This window comes from Giraffa tippelskirchi, chromosome 10 (genome assembly GCF_054371585.1).
Source record: "Giraffa tippelskirchi isolate mGirTip1 chromosome 10, T2T-mGirTip1v1.2.pri, whole genome shotgun sequence".
Classification (NCBI taxonomy): domain Eukaryota; kingdom Metazoa; phylum Chordata; class Mammalia; order Artiodactyla; family Giraffidae; genus Giraffa; species Giraffa tippelskirchi.
Window position 1 is genome coordinate 156,743,691 of NC_137284.1, and position 20,882 is coordinate 156,764,572.

Genomic DNA, 20,882 nt, shown 5'->3' on the forward strand with positions numbered 1-20,882 from the left:
GCAGACCCTGACGATGCTTTGTTCTGTACACTGAGGCCAACATGTAGAACCAGGAGTGGTGCCCTCGCTCAGCAACACAAGGAGCCTGGGGGGGAAGCGGCCTGAGCCTGACAGTGAGCGCGAACCACTCCATCCTGGCCAGCAGGTGTCGAACCAACACCTGGGTCCCGGGACCCGCCTCGGCCAGCGCGACCTGGGTCCCGGGACCCGCCTCAGCCAGCGCGACCTGGGTAAACTTGAATGCCTATGAGCCTCGAGACAGCTTAACCTGTTCCACAACCTACCCATCAGAAAATACATGATGACTTCGTAAAAAGAAGGCTTCCAAAATTGGGCACCTTTTGAAAACATCTTCATTTGTATTTTTCACGAGCGCCTTTAGCCCTAATGAGCTTGCCTCGTCTCCCGTGCATAGAGAATACAACGCTCCCTACATCCCATGGGCTCTCAGCACAATGTGAAGACGTGTTCAGAGGCCAGCTCCCATTTGGGGAAGAACAGCGTCTGCATCCTGAGACCGCAAATGGAGCGGTCAGTGCCCTGGCCTCAAATGACACCACCCAACAGGGGGTCTCTCCCAGCAGCCTGCAGCCTCCTGTCTCACACACCGGACGCCAGCATCCTCCCCTGAGCCAGCCCTACCTGCCTCTTGTGCTGGAAACCCGGCCTCCGCTCACCTGAATCCGGGACCGGGCCAGGTACACGTTGGCCTTCCACTCCGTCTTCATCCTCCGGTACTGCGACGACTTGGAGTGGACAAACTGCTTGCTGTAGGGCGCACTCAGCTCCCCGGTGACGGTGCTCTGGAAGGACTTGGAGGTGCTGGTGCTGTTCAGGGTGTGAGGCCTGTGGGTGGCGGACGCCGACAGGGAGAACACAAGGGAGACTGAAGACATCTCTGAATGGGCCTGGGCGGGTCAAGGTGGTGCTGACAGGCACATACATGGAAAGCCGCCTAGAGGGGCCACACGGCGAGTCCGCGGTGCGGCCGCAGAGACACAGCCAGGGACAGCAGGGTTTGTAAGCAGCAGACGAGTCAAGCACAGAAACCACTAGGAGGCCTAGAAACCCCGGGCTGTACTATGTGAAGTCAAAACAAAATACCTTAACACAAACCTCTTGACATGGGCACTCATTTTAGGTTCGGAACGGGCACAACCTGTGGGGTTGACGGCCAGCGGCAGCTCCATGAGAGGGTTCCGGCCATACCGGAAGGTGTAGTTTTCACAGGCCTCAACCCCAGGGAGCTGGAGAGAAGCAGAGACAGACAGGCAAGTAACTCACGTGATCAAGACTGCAGGCAAGACAGACCAGCCAGAGCACGACCCAAACTCAATTCTGTGAAAACAACGTGTCAACATTTTCAGAGCGTCGGCAACACGAAGCTCTGTGTGAACAGAAGCCGCTGCCCTCAGAGCCTGACTGTGTGGCGAGCTCACCATGGTCGGGGTCCTGGGAGGTGGGGTGACGTGAGGGTAGCTGGTAAGATCACCTGTGTTACAGGCCTTTTCTACAATCTATCTCCTGTGGGCTCTGTCCTTGAGAGGCGTGACAGAGGCACAGCACTTGGGTAGGGTGCGACCGAAGCAAGCAGTGGCTTCCGGGGTGTCCTCTCTCCTCCACAGAAAGCCCATCAACGACTTTCCTCTTGAAAACAACGCCTTACAAATTACACAGTTTTCCATGAGCACTGCATGTAAACTCACTATTGCATGTGTGTGACACACAGGCGTCAGGGACTCAGGGCTCATGAAATCCAGCCACGTGCTAGTGACCAACCTGGGCCTTGGCGGGAGAGTGGCTGTGAATGCCAGGCACCAACCTGCCACCCCGCAGGAGCGGGGCCTCAACTCACCGCATGGCTGACACCCAGCCCCGGAGACCCTGAGCCCTGTGACCTGCCTCAGCATGTCAACACGGACACAGGAGCTACTCACGAAGGCCTGTTTTCTCTCAGACAGGAGCTCGTCACCGGCCAAGCCACTCCCTAGAAGTGTGGGGACCATGACTGCCCCACCCGGTGTTAGGGGAGGTGTGTGGCGGGACAGAAGGGCGGCCCAGCACTCACTGACTCGGCGATCCGTGCCACTGCAGAGACGGTCAGGCCAAACAGGTCCTCCCCTTTCAAGTAGGCTGGGAAAAGCTGCAGCATTTCAGATTTTTTCCTCACACAGGCCACAGGCTCCAAAATTTTATCCCAAACACCTACATATGGACAAAAAGACATTTTTTAATGACAAACTTGCTCTCAAGTAAAGAGGAAAAAGGATGCCATATAAAAACAAAAGCAAAATGAAGACCCACAGCTCACAAGCACTTACCGGATCCAAGTAAAGCCCGTGGGCAGGTATCACCTGCTTATCGGATGACAGTAGTAAAAGACTTTTTATAAAGTTTGGGGGGAAAGAATATGCTATAGTCAGAGAATTAAACAATAAAGCTAGAAAAGTAATGTCTAACACAACTGAAATTCATGCTGGCCATGCAGCGTATCAGATTTTCAAATGATTAAACCCACTTAAATAACATCTGCAGATAGATCCTTTCCTCTCAGAGTTAAATCAAAATCTGAAATTGATATTTCACTGGAATTATCTTTAGAGCATTTTCATTTTTTTTTTTTTTAAATTACTAAACTTATTTAAAAAAAGCAGTTCTCCACCACTTTCTACATCAATAAAAACAACAACCTAGGCTTAACTAACCTAGAGGCCAAAACTAAGCGTCTCATTTCAGGCTCTAAATTTAGTATCTGATGCTCCTGAGATAAGACAATCTGTACAATATGCTTTAAATGTGGTTCCTACCTTCTAGATGATGTTAAGAGGGTCCCTAAGGTGACAGGCAACCTTTACCTAGAAATCATTCTATTTATTTTATACACTCTGCTGGAATTTATATGTATATTCTGATGTAGAGCAAGCCTAGCAAGTGTTTAGAAAACAGTGTGGCAAAGACAACAAGGTAGGACACACCTTGTGTTAAACTCTGCACTTGTCATCAAGAGCCCACACCTGCTGTTAGCAAACATGTGACGACACGGGGAAACTGACGCAAAACCCTCACTGGCAGAAGCTGCAGGGACGGGGCCTGACCTTTGGGTGAGGTGTCGCTTAAGACGAGGTCTTCATGGCCCTGCTCCACGATCCTGATGACGAACACGGGGCGGCCGTCCTTCTCCTCAATGGAGCAGAGGTAGCGGCAGCGGCGGTTGGCGTAGCGCGTGCTCCAGTACAGCCGGCTGGCCTCGTAGCCCACGGGGAAGAGCGCCGTGGGGGAGTGGAAGGCTGGCATCTGCTGTGGGAGCAGCTGGCCGATGGCGTGGAAGACGAGGCTGCCCACACGGAAGGTGTGCTCCCGCTCCCCGCGCTGCACGATGCTGGCGATCTGCCGCACCTCGTCACGCTGCACGTACACCCTCCTGAAGACAGCGAAGTAGCTCAGCTCCTGCTCGTGGAGACCCTTTGGTTTGTGCATGGGACAAAGCATAGTTTTATCTTTAAAAAACATGCATTGTGCTTTAATGGCGCAAGTGAAGTGATAAATGTTGGCGCAGCGGAACCGGTGGCAGCCGCCGGTGGCCCCTGTCTTGTGGCAGAAGACGCATTTCATCTGCAGGCCCCTCCGCAGGGCCAGCTCCACGTTGATCAGGGCACCAGCCTGGGTCTCATAGACCTCCGTGGACCACAGCGCGCAGTTCAGGTGGACCCACAGGTCCAGGTCGAGGTTGAGCAGCCTCGCCGGCCCGTCCGTCAGCCCGTCGCCCTCTTCGTGGCAGAAGCAGCACTTGCGGTAGTCTTTGGGCACAGGGTCGGGTTTCAGGGAGGTGCCCAGCTTCCTCAGAAACTCATCGACCTCCTCCTCGCAGGGGGGCTTGAAGGCCCCCTTGGGGACCACGATGTGGACGCTCCACTTCTTCCACCTGGTCCCTCTCCACTTCTTAGGGGTCGGCCTACAGTCTTCAAACCCGCCGTGGACAGTTCTCAGCCGAGGCTTTAACTTGACTGTGACCTTAAGCTCATCAGGCTTTGCCTCCACTTTGGCCGCTTCAAAAGCAGGAGGGAAAGAGATGGGAGGGGACGCCGGGGGCGAGCCTTTCTCCTGGAGCTGTGGGAGACAGTGCACGTCTAGTGTGGAGATGTTGTTACTGTACTGATGCGACGCTTTGGAAGGCAGCTCTTTTACAGGTGACTGTGGCAACGAAGGAACGGATTCCTGTGCGATCAAGAGAAACACTCAAGAGTCATCCCAAAGCTCCAAAAGCAATTCTGCCTAAAACAAGAAGCCAAGCAGTGGTTCTAACAGCGTGTTTGGGTCTGTAAGTGAGTGGTGAGGAAGCATGCACAGCAGAAGTCTACACTGAGCATCCACTGCACCGCATGCACGTACCGAGTATCGACCGGGGCGGGGGGGGAGGAGCGGGGAGGAGAAGGGTTTCTCTACAAAGACTGAACTCTGGGGAACATTCTGCTCTTAAACTTTCATGGATCCTCCTGTTTCAAATCATAATAAAGCCTCAAAATTCAGTGTTGCCACAGGAGCTAATGTAATTTACACAATGAAACAGTGTTCTTTGTTAAAGCAAATGAGAACTTCAGATCATAACCTTCTATTAGCTTGTCCCACCCTTTGAAATTTGTTTGTTAATCCTAGGCTTAATAAATGGGCATAAATGTGAAAGATGGGGAAGATGTCCCTGTCAACAAGTCGTATTTAACTTTTTCTCAGAGGCTGCCTGGCTCCCATTGAGCCACTGAAGGAGCTGAGTTGAGACAGAAGCTCGGTTAGTTTCTCTTTGATATAAAGTGTCATAAGCGAATCAACAGCAAACCTGCAGGTTCCCCCATCCAGCACCAGTCTGAAAAAAAAAACAAGCCTCACAGAAAATCCAGAAGCAGGCAGGCACTGTACACTGACTTAAGCAACTATTTAGTGAAAAAAACAACTCCTCCTCTCATCGAGGCTCATATATTTTGCAGTCTAAATTTATTTGGCACTTAGCTTGAATTTTATTACACCAGGCACTACTGCTTGTTAAAAAATAAGACTCAGACTGACTGAGACTGCATCTCACCTTGCTTTCTGAGTTTTTTGCTTGTGCAGTTGATGAATAGAGAATAAAGCAGTTGTTACTACAGAAGACAATGTCCTTCTCAACTCTGCTGGGGCCGTCTCGGGAACCCTGAAAAGCAAAGAGAAGGGTGTGGGCAGCTCAGCAAGTCAAAATTCAATAGAGAGAAGATCCACACAGAGTAGTTTCTGCTGCTGTTCTTAAGTGTAGCAAAAAGGTAACAACAAGCCAATATTTAGCATATAATAATTTAGCCACAGAGAAAATACATTAACAAATAAATTTCCCATATTTGACTGTATTTAAAAATATGTGCTTCTCCCAGAATCCTACAGAACAGGCTGCTGTAGCTACAAGCACATCAGACATGCCAACGCTACTTCCAGGAGTAGGCATCCGTGGGGCCCATAAATGGGCTCCTCCGGATGCGGGAGAGGGCAGCGCCCAGGACACGGAGGGTCAGGGAGGGAACACCCGAGTACCTTGTTCACAAAGGCCAGATCTCTGACTGACTTCCTCACGCCGCTCCCCAGAATGACCACCTTGCAGTGACAGCACCACTGCGGCCTGAGCGCCGTGCTCTCTGAGATACCGTGACCGGCATCCTTGTATCCAGAGAGACCTGGGGACAGAGCACTCGCGTCAGCGACCAACACTGAGCAGCAACACGGCACGGGGTGTGAGGCTGCACCGCATCCAGCTACCAGAGCGCGGCCGCAGCACGCTCCTCGAGGCGTTTAGTGAGAATCGTGTCTTCGAAGCAGTGGTTGCGGGGCATCTGTTATGTGCATGACGTGGGGAATACGGAAAGGAAGCTCTCCTCACACGGCTGGACGACACGGGGCTGTGAGAAGCGTGAAGGGAACCTGGGATACGCGTTAGCATCTCTGGTCTACATGTGAACCCTGGACACACACGTCACCTCCAGTCTAAGTGTGAACCCTGGACACACGTATGTCATCTCCAGTCTACATGTCAAGTGAGGCGAGGGAGTGTGCTTCTGCTTGAAGGTGAAGATGACATGAAATATCTCATGGAAGGTGAAGAGGCTTGTGCACCAGAGTCTCATAAGTGCAACAGGAAAGTCACAGAGAGATAGAGAGATTCTGGGGCCAAGATAAAAACTAGCTGAGGACCCAGATTAGAAGGCTTGAGGCCCCCACAGAGCACAGCACTCGTGTGGCCGTGGAGGCTCACGGGGAGAAGCAGGGCAGACCGAGCGGCCGGAGGCTGAGAACTCAGCCTCTCCCAGCGAGGCTCGCGGGTGAGGGCCGAGCGCGGCTGGGCTCAGATGGCAGGTGAGCGCAACGACGCAGGAGCCCGGCGAGTGAAGAGACGAGGGACGGGGCAAGGCCAGAGAGGGGGTGCTCGCACGGCTCGGCAGTGGGAATGGGGCTGGCACGCCTGCGGGAGGAGGGCCTGGGGGTGGGCGAGCAGGGAAAGGACATACGTGGAGACAACCTGGTGGGAGTGGGCAGGGGGTGGGCAGGGCTGGGGTGCACACTCGACGCCCCGCCGACACGGCTCTGATGCAGCCCCGGGCACTGCAGGTCAGGCCACCACAGAAGAAAGAACACGTGAGGGTTAATCCACCAAGGACCAGGGGCCGGCGTGTGACCTGTTACTAAGACCGAAGTGAGACTGTAGAGGACAAGCGTGACTGTGGTCAAGGGCGAATCGAGTCAGTGACAAGTAAACCAGCTCACCATTGCTTGCCGGAGGGAGCGGCGTGCTAGGCTGCTTCAGGTGGAAAGAGCTGGCTAGCCTGGGAGGGCGCGCAGATCCTGGTGGAGGCCCACGAAGAAATAAACGCTGTCGATACTCCAAACCTGGGTTTACTCTGTGGCTACTGACCAAACCCACGGATGGAACATCTGGAGCATTACTAACCTCGTAGCTGTTAGGAATCCGAACATGGAGGAGGTCGGAAAATGCAGCCACAACACTGCTAATGTTCTAGAACAAAGGCAAACGCTACGTTACCGCCCAGAGGAACAGAGGACACTGTGGGAACACTCACTCTGGGACAAACGCATACACTGCAAGCAAATCCAGCCATTTTTATTTAGACCTAAGAGTCTCAGGAAGAAAAAGGGTTGTGATGGGCCAACATCCAAATAAAGCTCTCATAAACAGAGATCCTCATACAGGGATTCCGATTAATGTTAAGCATCTGTAACAGCATTAAACTGTTTTAGACGTTTTAGCACAAGCAATGAGCTAATAAGCTTTGTTATGGTTTTTACAACTGGTCAGAAGCTTCCTTCAAGTGGACTCTTGCAGCTCTGGGCACAAGTCTGCCATAATCTACAAGAACACACCACCGCTATGTTCTGTTGACAACCAAAACACCCTGTCAGTGACTATGAGCTTGGCTGCCAACAAAACGCCTTCCAGAATTAAGAGTCCTCAGCAACGTACTAATGTCTGATACGGGAACTGGAACACGTTCATAGCTGATGATCAAGTTCCTCACTGCTTAACTGTCTGTGTGAAAACAGTCATCAAAAGGTTGCTCTCTAAAGAGTGTTCCATAGACACACACACATTCTCTCGCTAAGGAATGCCCTGTATACACACATACGCACCCTAAGGAGTGCTCCGTATACACACATACACACTCTAAGGAGTGCTCCGTATGCACACATACACACTCTAAGGAGTGCTCCGTATGCACACATACACACTCTAAGGAGTGCTCCGTATGCACACATACACACTCTAAGGAGTGGTCCGTTAACACACACATACACACTCTAAGGAGTGCTCCGTATGCACACATACGCACTCTAAGGAGTGCTCCGTATGCACACATACGCACTCTAAGGAGTGCTCCGTATGCACACATACGCACTCTAAGGAGTGCTCCGTATGCACACACATACGCACTCTAAGGAGTGCTCCGTATGCACACACATACGCACTCTAAGGAGTGCTCCGTATGCACACACATACGCACTCTAAGGAGTGCTCCGTATGCACACACATACGCACTCTAAGGAGTGCTCCGTATGCACACACATACGCACTCTAAGGAGTGCTCCGTATGCACACATACGCACTCTAAGGAGTGCTCCGTATGCACACATACGCACTCTAAGGAGTGCTCCGTATGCACACATACGCACTCTAAGGAGTGCTCTGTTAACACACACACACTCTCTAAGCAGTGCTCCATACACATGCATACACACTCTCTCTATGGAGTGCTCCATATACACACATACACACTCTCTCTAAGGAGTGCTCCGTATACACACATGCACTAAGGAGTGCTCCGTATACACACACACTCTAAGGAGTGCTCTGTACACACACACACTCTCTAAGCAGTGCTCCATACACATGCATACACACTCTCTCTATGGAGTGCTCCATATACACACATAGCACTCTAAGGAGTGCTCTGTACACACACACACTCTCTAAGGAGGGCTCCGTATACACAAACACACACTCTAAGGAGTGCTCCACGTACACACACACTCTAAGGAATGCTCCGTATACATACACACACTCTCTAAGGAGTGCTCCACACACACACACTAAGGAGTGCTCTACACACACACACTCTCTAAGGAGTGCTCCACGCACACACACACACACTCTAAGGAGTGCTCCATATACACACACACACTCTCTAAGGAGTTCTCCGTATGCACACACACTCTCTAAGGAGTGCTACACACACACATACACACTCTCTCTAAGGAGTGCTCTGCATACACATACACACTCTCTAAGGAGTGCTCCACGTACACACACACTCTCTAAGGAGTGCTCCATATACATACACACTAAGGAGTGCTCCGTATACACACACACACACTCTAAGGAGTGCTCCGTACATACGTTCTTTAGTAAGACAACGAGAGCTCTGACTTCACTCTGCCCTTTTTGTCTCGGCTTAGGCCGAGATCAGTTTGTCGTGCTTGGAACAGCAGATGTGTGAAGGGATGGCTAAGTTGGCCCTAACTTGGTGCCATTCTACAGCGTCAAGCAGCCAGTCCACCTTTACCTCAGCAGCTGTAGGGTGCAAGGTGATTGCCACAGATATCAGACCCGACCTGGGACCATTTGGGGATGAGCCAAAAGGTGACGTGAAAAATAAAGTGCCTGGCTCAGTTTTGATGTCATTCCTTCTGGATTCCAAGCCTTAAAAAAACAGTAAGGACAAGCTGTGTGTTAAGCCTTTTCTAGACTCAAGCAGTAGCCAACCCTCCCCCGCGCTGGGCGCCCCTACCTCTGCCGGCGTTGCTGGGAAGGATCGGGATGATGGGGGACGGCACGGGCTCCGGGGGCTCCTCTTTGACTAGTGACAGGTCCGGGTACCTGCTCACTTCCATCCCGACCACGCTCTCAGGGGAGGACGAGGGGACAAAGCTGTCGGGGGTGTCCCGCTCTCCCCCGTGCTCCTGCATCCTGAGAGGAGGGGAAACACGTGTGGGCATATGGGCACATCCACCGCAGGCGCTTCCCGCAGCGGCCCCGCCTGTCCACGCCTGTGACCTCACTGTGACTGCACAGTGATGGTAACGTGAGAAGCCACAGATTCAGTTCAGGCCAAACAGGAAATCCCTTGGAAAAAAATAAGAAAGGTGTGGAACTATGAAGTAATTGAAATGGTACATGTCTTCTGACTAAAGCTTCAGCATCCAAGTTTAAAGACCTGCCAAAGGAGGAAGATGCTCCATCTGTAACTCAGCACAGACAGAAGGTCCCAGCCCAGCGACGCGTGTGCAGCCAGAAGGGGACAGTGTGGCCCCCACGCAGCCGTCTCAGGGGCACACAGCTCTCCATGGCTGCAGTGGACTCAGAGAGGGAGAACGGTGAGAATCTGAAGTCATCAGGGCTTCAGAGGCCTGTACTTTTTCTTAATGGATAAAGTTAAGGTGAAAAAAACAGAAGCTAAAGGTTACCAAGGCAACTGGGGTTGGAAGGCAAGTGTGTCCTGGGCTAAACGTGGCAGGGCAGCCCAAGAGCCTGGGGTCTCACCCGTCCCCGAGCAGACACCTTTGTGCTGAAGGATGTGGCGAGAAGCAGCATTTAACAGGGGACCCGGGAGAGGGTCCCTGAGAAACCCAGGGTGGGCGCCAAACACGTACACCTAGGAAGCCGCCCACCACACGGCTCCTGACTCACGACTTGCACAAACCCAGCAGTGAGGTGCAGGAGGAAGAGACCTGGATTCTAACTCTGGACAAGGTCTCCCCGTCGGCCCACAGCTTTCTCATTAATAAAGCAGAGGAACTTCAGCTTATAAAGGACAATGACCTTTGAAATATTTTGCATGGAGAGTCCCACTGCCTTAGTGTCTATTTGATTATTTGCTGAACTTCCTATATCAGATTGCTAAAATGCACATACAAATTTCTATTTAATCATAAGAATGTTTTATAACGGTCAAATTCTGAAGAAAATTATTCACCAAATTTTAAGTGTTTTTACATGCATTTCCTATAGACATTATGCTATAGACAAACACAAATAACGTTTTTTAATAAATGAAATAACTAAGAGAACAAGGAACGCCTACCTTAGCTCCTCCTGATTGTTGTGAGGCGGAGTTGGGAGTGAGGCAGGAACATCCACTGTCTTCGGGCCTTGAGCAATCGCTCTGGCCAGCAAGTCGTCTTGTGGTCTGAACGGCAGCTGAAACCCCTTAGATCCTAGGCTTTTGGTAACTGGAAAAGTAAAAACACAAACCCCCAAGTACGTTCAGTCGAACCAATGGGCGGGAAGAACCCCACAAGCTGACCGCCATTTCACTGCACACAGCGGCACGCGCAGGCTTGGCATCCTACCTTCGTGGCTCACTAACACGCCAGCTTTTCCAGCAAGCTCTTCAGTCGTTGCAAAACCATTTGCCATCTTCTGACAAGCCATAGGAGGTGGTGTAGGAGGAAGAGAGGCAGGGGGTGTTGGAGGATTACTTAAATTATTCTGCTGCAGGAGACCAAAAAATTTTAAAATTATATGCTACAGAGCAAATATGCCACGACCTTGCTAAAACTTAGTTCTGTGAATTTTTAGCACAGGGAAGCAAGGCTACAGAAATGTAATCAGATGCATCTTCATTCCTAAAGTGCACACCAGGAAGAAAAAGAAACGTGCGGGCCAGGAGGCTCCTCAGTGGAGCAGATACCCATAATCCTCTGGGCACACTACCCATAATCCTCTGGGCATACTACCCACAGGCTCGCTTTCCCCAGCTTGCGTACTCAGCTTTGAAATTAAGAAGCAAATTGACACTGTGCCTCATTCAGTTCTATACGACTCACTTCAAGTTTCACTGTTAAAGCCAGTGAAGGATAGCTTTAAATTCAACCAATAAATAGTAATTAAGATATGCCCCAGTTCTATCAAAAATTTGAGAATTTAAGATCCCATTCCAATAACTGCAACGTGTATCTTAGGTATTAGCATCTGGATTGTCCAGAAATCTCAAAAAGAAGCAAAAGGAGTAGCAATACTACTAAACGGATTGAGCCATTAGCCAACGTAGTTCCCTCCAAACAGTTCCTCCTGTTAGCCACCGCTTCGTCATCTGACTCATTAGTCTCTCGGGGACTGTTGGAATCTACCAACACCATCATGCTGACCAAGGGCAGGGCACAGGCAACCATGCTGCAAGACCTAGGCGCTCATGAAGATGAGGAAGCTGTGTGGAGAACAGCCCGCGTCAGAAGAGAAGGCGTTTACAAGAGTCAGGAGAGGTTCTGACTGGAGAGGAAAGCGGACCACGGTAACACACAGAGCACCACGAGAGAAGGACTTTAACGCTGGAGAAGAGAAGCCCCCAGGGACACTGATGACGCTCTCAAGTATTTTTGCAAAAAAAAAAAAGATCACTTTACACAAGTCGGATGTGAAGTCAAGAATATCTAAAGAGCCTATCATAAAACTTTGTTAAAAAACAAAAACAACATACCAAAGGATAAACATGGTTTAGTTTGGTATTATTTTAATAGCCTAAGGATTAATGCATAGTTGCAATTTGTACCTAAATTATTAGACTTAACACATTTTTCAGGGTTTTTCACTGTATTTTTTAGGGTAAATTCCTAACTACATTTTTTTATTCTATTTACTATGAATTCGGATTCATCTTAAGAATTAATAAAGATTTCTAAGACACTAAGTATTTTCTCCTACCACAGAAACACATAATGGATGTTTTTCCACAGTGTGTATTCTGACCTATACAAAAATTTCAGAAGTTCATACTGGAAAACACTTTACTTGGTAAAGTTTTAACCTTTGAGTTGAACTCAAGTTTAAATGGAACTTGGAAGATTAGATGTAAACTAGATGGAAAAACGAGACCAGAGCTACCAATTCGGCTATGGTATCCAAAAGAGGAAGCAAGGCAACACCTTGGCAGAGAAACATACCTTGTAGATCAACTGAGAATAGTAATCCGAAACCCCTTCAAGGGCGGCACTGCCAAAAGCTCCTAGAAGTCGATTCCCACTATTAAACTGGCCACTGCCGTAAGGAAGAAAGTGGGCAAAGTTCACTCCAATGACCGGTTCCATTAGAGGGAGCAGAGAGAGCTGCTATTGAAAAACACATTTAAGAGTAATGTACACGATAAACAAAAACAGTGTTTCTCCATTTTCCTAAGACCCAAGGCAACTCAGTCAAATAAGGCTTGAGAAAAATAAGACTTAAAAATTTCAAGTGTCAAAATGCTGGAGTAAGTGAGAGAGACTACAGAATCTTTTTGAGATATACTTAAAAATGAGCCTTATCCTCATCTGTCTTAAAGAGATGCTGCCAGGCATCTAGCAAGAAAAACACCTTCCTTATCTCTGCTCAGCAAGACTCGGGGCGGACCTGAGGCTCGGTGCCCCCAAAGGCCCCCTCAGCAACTGTCTCCCACCTTCTGTAACAGCCACGAAGGTGTAAGGATGGACTTTACTATGGGAGAGACCAACGCCTGCGTTTCTCTGCGTCCAGAGTTACAAGTAATGTGGACAGAATTTTCCTGGGTGCTGAGGCTGCCTCCTTAGAATGTAAGTAAATCTAGACAATCCAGCTATTTTACTGTAATTTTGGGGTGCCAATAGAGGAGGTGCAATTTGCTTGCAAACAGGAAATCTATTAGGCTCCTTGTTGAGATATCTCTCACCCTTCTACTTTTTGGAAATGATGGCAACCAAGAGAGTTACATAGGGCTGAAAAAGCATCTGACGTCTCACTTCCTTGGAATTTACAGGGGCTCTCTGGGAGACTCACCTGTTTGAGGTGGGTGAAGGTGTCGCTGGCGGAGTACAGCGCTTGTCTCTCCTCGTCTTCCTTTTTCCTCTTCTTTGACCGAGGCGCCGCTTTCTCCCCAGTCCTCTGAGTCCTTTTGCTTCGCTGTTTCTTGGTTTCACTTCCTCCATCTGTTTTTGGCAACTGGTTGTTGCCACATCCAAAACCACCTTGCACTTGAGCCCCCAAAGTTTGCTAATGTAAGTGGAAAGGTTAAGAGAGAAGTGAACCGTCCACGTGCTTGAGTTTCAATTCCTGCTAACCCAGCTCCATCCTAAGACACACACTCCCAAGGTGGGTACCCCAAGTTAAGGAGGGAAGATGGCAGCCTCAAAAGGCCAGCCTGCTGAGGACGGCACCCCCCTTTTCAGACACGACTCTCAGGTACAGAAACCATAACAGCCGCAGAACTCGCCCCCTTTCAGAGAAGCGCAAGCCCTGCCTGCCCACCTGCCCTGGAGCCAGTGACAGTCCGGAGCCCCCTCTTCTCGGGGCTTGGGAAAGGGTGCTCTGAGGCTGGGGGAACAGGTGCCCTGAGCGAAGGCTGCACTGGTCTCTGCACAGTGGTCATGGTGCTTTATTTGGGCTTGCCTTAGGAAGGGGTGAAGTGCAGGTGTGTGGAAACCACTGCTGGGCCCAGAAAAGCCTCAGAGTGATGAAAACAAACAACATGCTTCATTCCAGTTAGTTCACAGTCATATACCTGACTGAACAACAACCACTACACACTTGGAGTCAATGAAAGAAGACCTATACAATAACAAATAAGCCTTTCTTTTACTGTCATCTTTATGGCTAAGAATAAACCAGGCATTAAAGAAGTTTTTAAGGGCAGTGCTATCAATACCTTAAAAATATGGGACTTTTTAGGAGCCTTTATTTTTAACTTGACACTCAATACTTTGCTACAGGCAACTACAGTTCCTGGACTTATTTTTAACGTGCTCTGCACTGAATCTTCAGGTGTTTACAGATTATACTCTAAATAACATTGTGCACAGGTGGCAACATTTTTCTGTAAAAGGCCAAAAAGTATCTTATCACCGACTCAATGGGCATGAGTTTGAGCAAACTTGGGGAGATGGTGAAGGACTGGGAAGCCTGATGTGTTGCAGTCTATTGGGTCTCCAAGAGTGGACACAACTGAGCAACAACAGGTATCTTATGCTTTGTTAGACCACACGCTGTCTGTTACAAATACTCCACTCTCTGCCCCGGCACTACAAAATCAACTACAGCAACCCAGAAACTGATGAGTTTGGCTCTGGGCTAATAAAATACTTTCAATTCACGGACACCAACCTTGAAGATCATAATTTTCACATGCTGTGAAACATCACTGTTGCATATTTTCTTCAACCATTAAAAAACACAAAAACAACTCTTAGCTCATACAAACAAGGCTATGGAAGCAGTACCCACCCCAGGGCTGAACCGAGGTCCTCCAAGGGAGGCCCCCAGAGCAGCAGACAGCAGCACCCAGGACGGTGCCCACCCCAGCGCTGAACCGAGGTCCTCCAAGGGAGGCCTCCAGAGCAGCAGACAGCAGCGCCCAGGATGGTGCCCACCCCAGGGCTGAACCAAGGTCCTCCAAGGGAGGCCTCCAGAGCAGCAGACAGCAGCACCCAGGACAGGTACACATTCTCTGGTCCCACCCCACACCTGCTGGATGTGAACCTAGAGGTGGGGCCCAGCCAGTGGTGGTTTAACAAGCCCTCCAGGTGACTCTGACATGTTCACGTCCCAAGGACCCTGGCCTGCAGCTATGCCTCTCATGTCCATATGGGTGTGAATCACCTGGGATCTTGTTAAAAACACATTCCGATTGGTACGTCGGTGCTGAGGGCACAAGATTCCGCTTCCTAAATGGCTCTCAGGTGAGGCTGATCCCCAAGGACTGCACGGTGAGTAGCACGGAGCAAGGCCCAAGCACTTCTTTGCTGTTGTTCTCCAGTCACTAAGTCATGTCTGACTCTTTTGCGACCCTATGGACTGCAGTCCGCCAGCTCCTCTGTCCATGGGATTTCCCAGATAAGAATACTGGAGTGGGTTGCCATTTCCTTCTCCAGGGGATCTTCCTGACCCAGGAATCGAACCCAGGTCTCCTGAGCTGGCAGGCAGGTTCTTTACCACTGAGCCCAGGGATAGCCCCAAGGACTTCTTACTGGCTTATAAGAGAAGAATAATGCAAACGCTTGTTAGATGTGCAGGGTCAGGCCCTGTAAGTGCCTAAGAGACTTCTCCCGTCCTCACAGTGACCCTAAAAACCAGCCATTACTATACTTTAAAGAATACTTTTAATTACAGAAGAACACAAAAGATTAAAAATCATCCAAAAGTTTACCTGAGATAGGAACAGTTCACATTTTAATGTTTCTGATCTTTCATCTATGCTTACATATATTATGATAAAAACACAATGAACTGTACTCAGGATTCTTTTATTCTGGTGGCTGTCTTTTAAATTTGACATGTGGTTTGTTCCCTGTGACATTAGACATTCACACACAGCGCAAATTTTAATGGCTGCAAAAAATCTGTGTATCATTCAGATATATATATATATGGAAACACCAAGTCAGTAACTCGAGTACTGGATTTAGGCTGCTTTCTCTCCTTCTCATCAGTAAGGACAAAGCCGTTCAGTAGCTTTTTATGTCGTCACGTCCTTGCACCTACTCGGATGTCACCTTCCTCCCGCCTGCTCACCAGGTGGTCACAGGCACGCACCACCCTTCCTAACGCCACAAGCACAGGGTGTACCCTAATTCTTTTAATCCTCGTGACAACCCACTGACAGGGAGCATTACTGGTCCTGTTTCACAGGGGAGGAACCTGAGGCACAGAAAGCCTGACCTGCCCAGGCTGCACGCTGGAAAGAGAGGAAACATGGACTTAAGACAGCAAAGGCTTTGCCCCAGCACTGCAAGTAATGGCAACTTCTGTGAGGGAAAACAGTCTCGGCACGGAGGAAGACGGGGCTGTCCAAGTACAGCCACAACCGTTTCACCTTAAGCGTGACTAGAAAGTAAATGGATTTCACCATCTGTAAAATGAGAGTGATAACGGTGCCTGCCTTATCTCAGGGCAGATGTTTGGCACAGTGTAGCCCCTGGAATGTGGTTAAGAAGGCATCACCCTAGTAACCTAGGGCCCTGCTCCTTGCTGGCTCCTACCTGGGCAAACACGTGACACAGTCCAGACGTTTATACACATACATACACTAGCTGACCTCACCCTGGTTCCATCACAACACCCAGCAGCAGGACTTTTTACATATAGCTGCCAGTGGTGTTAGGACAAACTTCAACCCACCGAGTACTGACACTGCGGCAAGCGCTGTGTCAGGCACGGAGGACAGAAGGGGGCTCGGGGTGCAGTCTATACCTCCAGGAGCCGCCTGTTCAGAGGTACTAGATGCTGCCACGGGAACAAATGGGCACTCACTCACTGGCTGGGCTGAGACAGTATCTGGAGACAATGATTCCAGAACTGGGTTTTGAAAGACAAAGACATTGGCCAGATGCGAATTCTGTAAGACCCTCAGGGACTGCAAGGCGCCCAGGATTCCCAGAGGCAGAGGAGGCAACAGACTTAAGTGGCAACAGAGCGGGCCTCTGGGCTGATGACAAATGCGACTGAAAACCTTAGCACCAAAATCCACAAAATTCACATGTGAATCTCTGGAATTAGCACTCAGTCTCTGCTGAATCAGACAAAGAGAAAACAGAGTAAGCCAATACTTGCAAAATGAAAGGCTCCATCAACAACTGCACACATGGACAACTAAATTCACCAGTCCACTCCATTCAGTTAAAAAAAAAAAAAATCTAATTTGAGAAGCTCTGTAGGGAATTTATGTATACAACAGTAACGGCACTGCAGCTTCTGAAAGATAAGACAAGTAGATAAACTCCTACAACCGAAAAAACCTGCTGTGGGAAATATCTCAGGGAAGTTCTCTGGAATGCAAGAGATGGAATCTTGTAGAGGAGTATTTACAAGAAAATTCTGTACACAAAAGCAGCAGCAAATCTAGCGTTCTGTAACTTAAAAAAGGGCAAAATACTGACACATGGAAAACCACAAAAGTAAAATAACATTGTTAAGACTGTGTGTATAACATGAAGTATTAACACTTTGAAACAGAATGGATCCCCAGTATGCATTACAGGGGTGCATGAGCTGCTTTCTCTGTTATTTCCATGAGGCTAATGGAAAATGCACACAATCCGCAATTAGGACACATAGACACTTCTTTGCTTGCATTAGATCCACTCAACCTGGTAATAATCAGCTGATGGGAACATGTTACATATGAAATGCACTACCTTACAGATATCTGAGTTTTGAAAAACATAATAAATTATTGCTTGATAATTTATGGGTATACACCAAAACATGACATCCATGTTTTTTCCTCCAGAATAAAAAGTTTATACAAGGTTGGGACTAATTTGTTATAACCACAACATGAAATAAAACAGGACAAAGGACGCTGTGGTTTTCCTGGGCCATACTTACCGCATCGGCTGGGTTCTGCCTCTCGACCAGTTTGCTGTCCTTCGTAGAATCTTCTGTACAAAAACCTCCTTCAGGTTTCTGATTTAAAAGGGAAGATGCCTTTTTATTTTTCAGCAGGTGCTTCAGAAGCTCATTGCCCGAGTCCCCTTTGGTGGCAGGAGCCCCGGTGGGACGGGGAGGGCTGTGCGCGGGGCAGGCAGTGGCGGCCACGGCCTGCTCCTCAGCCTGGTCCCCGGGGAGCTGCTCGGCTTCAGGCGCCTCCCGGCCCTGGCCCTGCTCCGGCTCGGGGGTCTCCAGTTTCGCCTCTTGGGCAGCGGCAGGGGTCTCCACGGAGAGCTTCTCTGTCTCTGACTCTGCATAGGTCTGCTGATCTGGGGTTCCCTGTGCGAAGTCCCCGCCGGGCAGCTGGGCCTCTGGCTCAGCGCACAGCGGGCCTGCTGCCGCGCTGGGAGGGGACGGGCCCGCGGGTTCGGCCGCCTCGGGTCCCGCCGGCTGCGGGGGCTCGCCGGGCGCGGGCACGGCGGGCGCGGAGGTAGTTTCTGGGACGCTCGGGGTCGGCGGGGCGGTGACGTCCGAGTGGGGGGTGGACGGCGCCTTGGCCGACTCGGCGTCCTCGTCCTTCTTCTTCTTCCGGGTCCTCTTCTTTTTCCCTTTCTCTTCCGGGATTATGTCAGAATACAGCTGGATGAGCGACTGTGCCGAGCCCGGGTAACTTTGCCCCTGGGTGACGGCCGGGTCCTGGCCGCTGGGGAGACCGCTGCTGGCCGCGGGGGGCGCCGCGGGGAGTGCAGGTGCGAACGGCGGCCTCGCGGGGGACGGCTGGAAGCCGGGCCCGGGAAGACCTCCGTGGACCTGCTTCACGGGGTGGAAACTCGGGCTTCCCCCTGGAATAGAGGGCGACTCGGGAACAAAGGAGGGCGCTCCCGTCTGTCTTCGCTCGTTGGTCTGCATGAAACCTGGGGTGGGGGGTGAACTAATAGATGCCTGCTGCATACTCTGGGGCTGCACTGCCTGCCCCATCTGGTGCTGTGGAGACGGCGGAAGGGGCCGCGTGGGCGGCACGAAGTCGCGGGGAAGGTCCGAGCCGTAGAACGGGAGCTGGGGTGCGGGCGGCCTGCTGCTCAGCTCCGAGCCCATCAGGCCGTGCTGCTCCAGCTCCAGCCGCTGCTGCAAAGCTCTCTGTCTGTCGACCTCCTGCATGAGCTGGATCCGCTGTCTCTCCTGCTGTTCCCGGAGACGTTCCTTACGTTCTCGTTCTTGAAAACTTTCACTGAAGGGGTTATTGTCGTCAAATTCCACCCGCGGTGGCGGTCCACTCTGGGGATTTGCATTTGACGCAGCCCCTGGGGCTGGCGTGCAAGTTTTTATTGGTAACTGTGCAACCGGAGGCTGAATCCTAGGAGGGTTGAGAGGGAGGTGAGGAGGAGCACTGGGAGGTTGCCACCCAGGTAAACTGGGCATTCTGGCCGGGCTGGTGTGGCCAGGCATGACTGCGGGGTGCTGCAGCTGCGGGGGCACCATGGGGAAGCTGGGCTGGCTCATGGCAGGCGGGGGGGCAGCCGGAACCAGGGGCGGCTGGGGCTGGACACCAGGCAGGGCGGTAGGCGGGGGGGCCATTGCACACTGCTGCTGCTGCTGCTTAATCCGGTAATCTTCAATCAACTCGGCATGCTCTTTCTGTTGTTTACGAATCTGGAATCATAAAAGTAAGTCTCGCTCATTATGTATGTACCACAGGCTCCACACAACATTGGCTGATAATAAAGGTGCCAGTTACACAGAAGCCAATTAGCTCTTGTAGAGGCAAAATTATTTTGCTTATTAGGCGATGGCAAACCTCACAACCCCTCCAAAAAACTCATCAAGTAAAACTGCCAATCTTTTCAATAATAAGATGTTTCTAAATATGAAATACCAAAAACAAATTTGAAAAACATTTTTTGATAATAATATTAAGAAAATCTTACTCTGAAAGTCATAAACTTTTTAAAGTACTAAAAAAAAAAAACAATAGGGGATTCCCCAGCAGTCCAGAGGTTAGGACTCCACACTTTTCACTGCTGTGGCCTGAGTTCAAACCCTCATTGGGGAACTGAAGTCCCACAAACTATGTGCCATGGACCAAAAAAAAACCCGAAAAACAAAAACCATAAACAAAGGTTATACAGGAATCAGCCAACTGTGATGCCTTAGAGGTTACATTAATACATAAGGTTAGACTAACTATGAGATTTAACTCAAACTTTAACCACTTAAATGTTAAGATTTCATTTAAGTATACAAAATTGTACAACACGTTAAAAAAAAAAAAAGATGAATTAGTAGTATACATACTAAACCCTCCCATTCATGTTAAAAACACTAGATTGGTAAAACTCCGTGAAATTAAATGGGCATAATTTCTGAAATATGGAGACGCTCCGGGGTGGTATTTTTAATACTTTCTACTAGGCTCCTAACAACACAGCTGACTTGTGTCAGCGAGCTCATCCCAGACCTGTGGTGGCCCCGTGGGCAGACGCTCAGGATCCACCTCGGTAAAGACACAAGCCATGTCCTGAGGACACACCGCCTCACGCAGGGAGCTGGGAGACACGGCCGTGAGACACACGTGTTCTCCACAACGGCTCCATTTCCGCATACTAGACTCATGCACTGACCCAAACGCTAACAGCTTTTCAACTTATTATCAACAGGTTCCCAGGCCGACTAGCATATTCTCTGCACATATTGTTTGGGCCTGTTTCCCAGTTCAGTTCAGTCGCTCAGTCATGTCCGACTCTTTGCGACCCCATGAATTGCAGCACGCCAGGCCTCCCTGTCCATCACCAACTCCCGGAGTCTACCCAAACCCATGTCCATCGAGTCAGTGATGCCATCCAACCATCTCATCCTCTGTTGTCCCCTTCTCCTCCTGCCCCCAATCCTTCCCAGCATTAGGGTCTTTTCCAATGAGTCAACTCTTCGCATGAGGTGGCCAAAGTATTGGAGTTTCAGCTTCAACATCAGTCCTTCCAATGAACACCCA

The 20,882-nt window shown here is 50.0% G+C and overlaps 1 protein-coding gene across 3 annotated transcripts in view; it reads right to left on the reverse strand.

The window, feature by feature from the left end:
• The window catches only part of KMT2C (lysine methyltransferase 2C), a 263,902-nt gene that overhangs the window by 6,632 nt on the left and 236,388 nt on the right, over positions 1-20,882 (reverse strand). For all 3 annotated transcript variants that reach the window (XM_081533535.1, XM_081533536.1, XM_081533537.1), the window contains 14 exons: positions 17,855-19,546; positions 13,313-13,525; positions 12,466-12,630; positions 10,876-11,017; positions 10,608-10,755; positions 9,315-9,493; positions 9,090-9,226; positions 6,778-7,027; positions 5,554-5,693; positions 5,075-5,182; positions 3,096-4,215; positions 2,069-2,205; positions 1,105-1,247; positions 678-846 (listed from right to left, as the gene is read on the reverse strand). In XM_081533535.1, the coding sequence (XP_081389661.1) occupies positions 678-846; positions 1,105-1,247; positions 2,069-2,205; positions 3,096-4,215; positions 5,075-5,182; positions 5,554-5,693; positions 6,778-7,027; positions 9,090-9,226; positions 9,315-9,493; positions 10,608-10,755; positions 10,876-11,017; positions 12,466-12,630; positions 13,313-13,525; positions 17,855-19,546 (4,743 nt within the window). The remainder of the gene's footprint in view (positions 1-677; positions 847-1,104; positions 1,248-2,068; positions 2,206-3,095; positions 4,216-5,074; positions 5,183-5,553; positions 5,694-6,777; positions 7,028-9,089; positions 9,227-9,314; positions 9,494-10,607; positions 10,756-10,875; positions 11,018-12,465; positions 12,631-13,312; positions 13,526-17,854; positions 19,547-20,882) is intronic.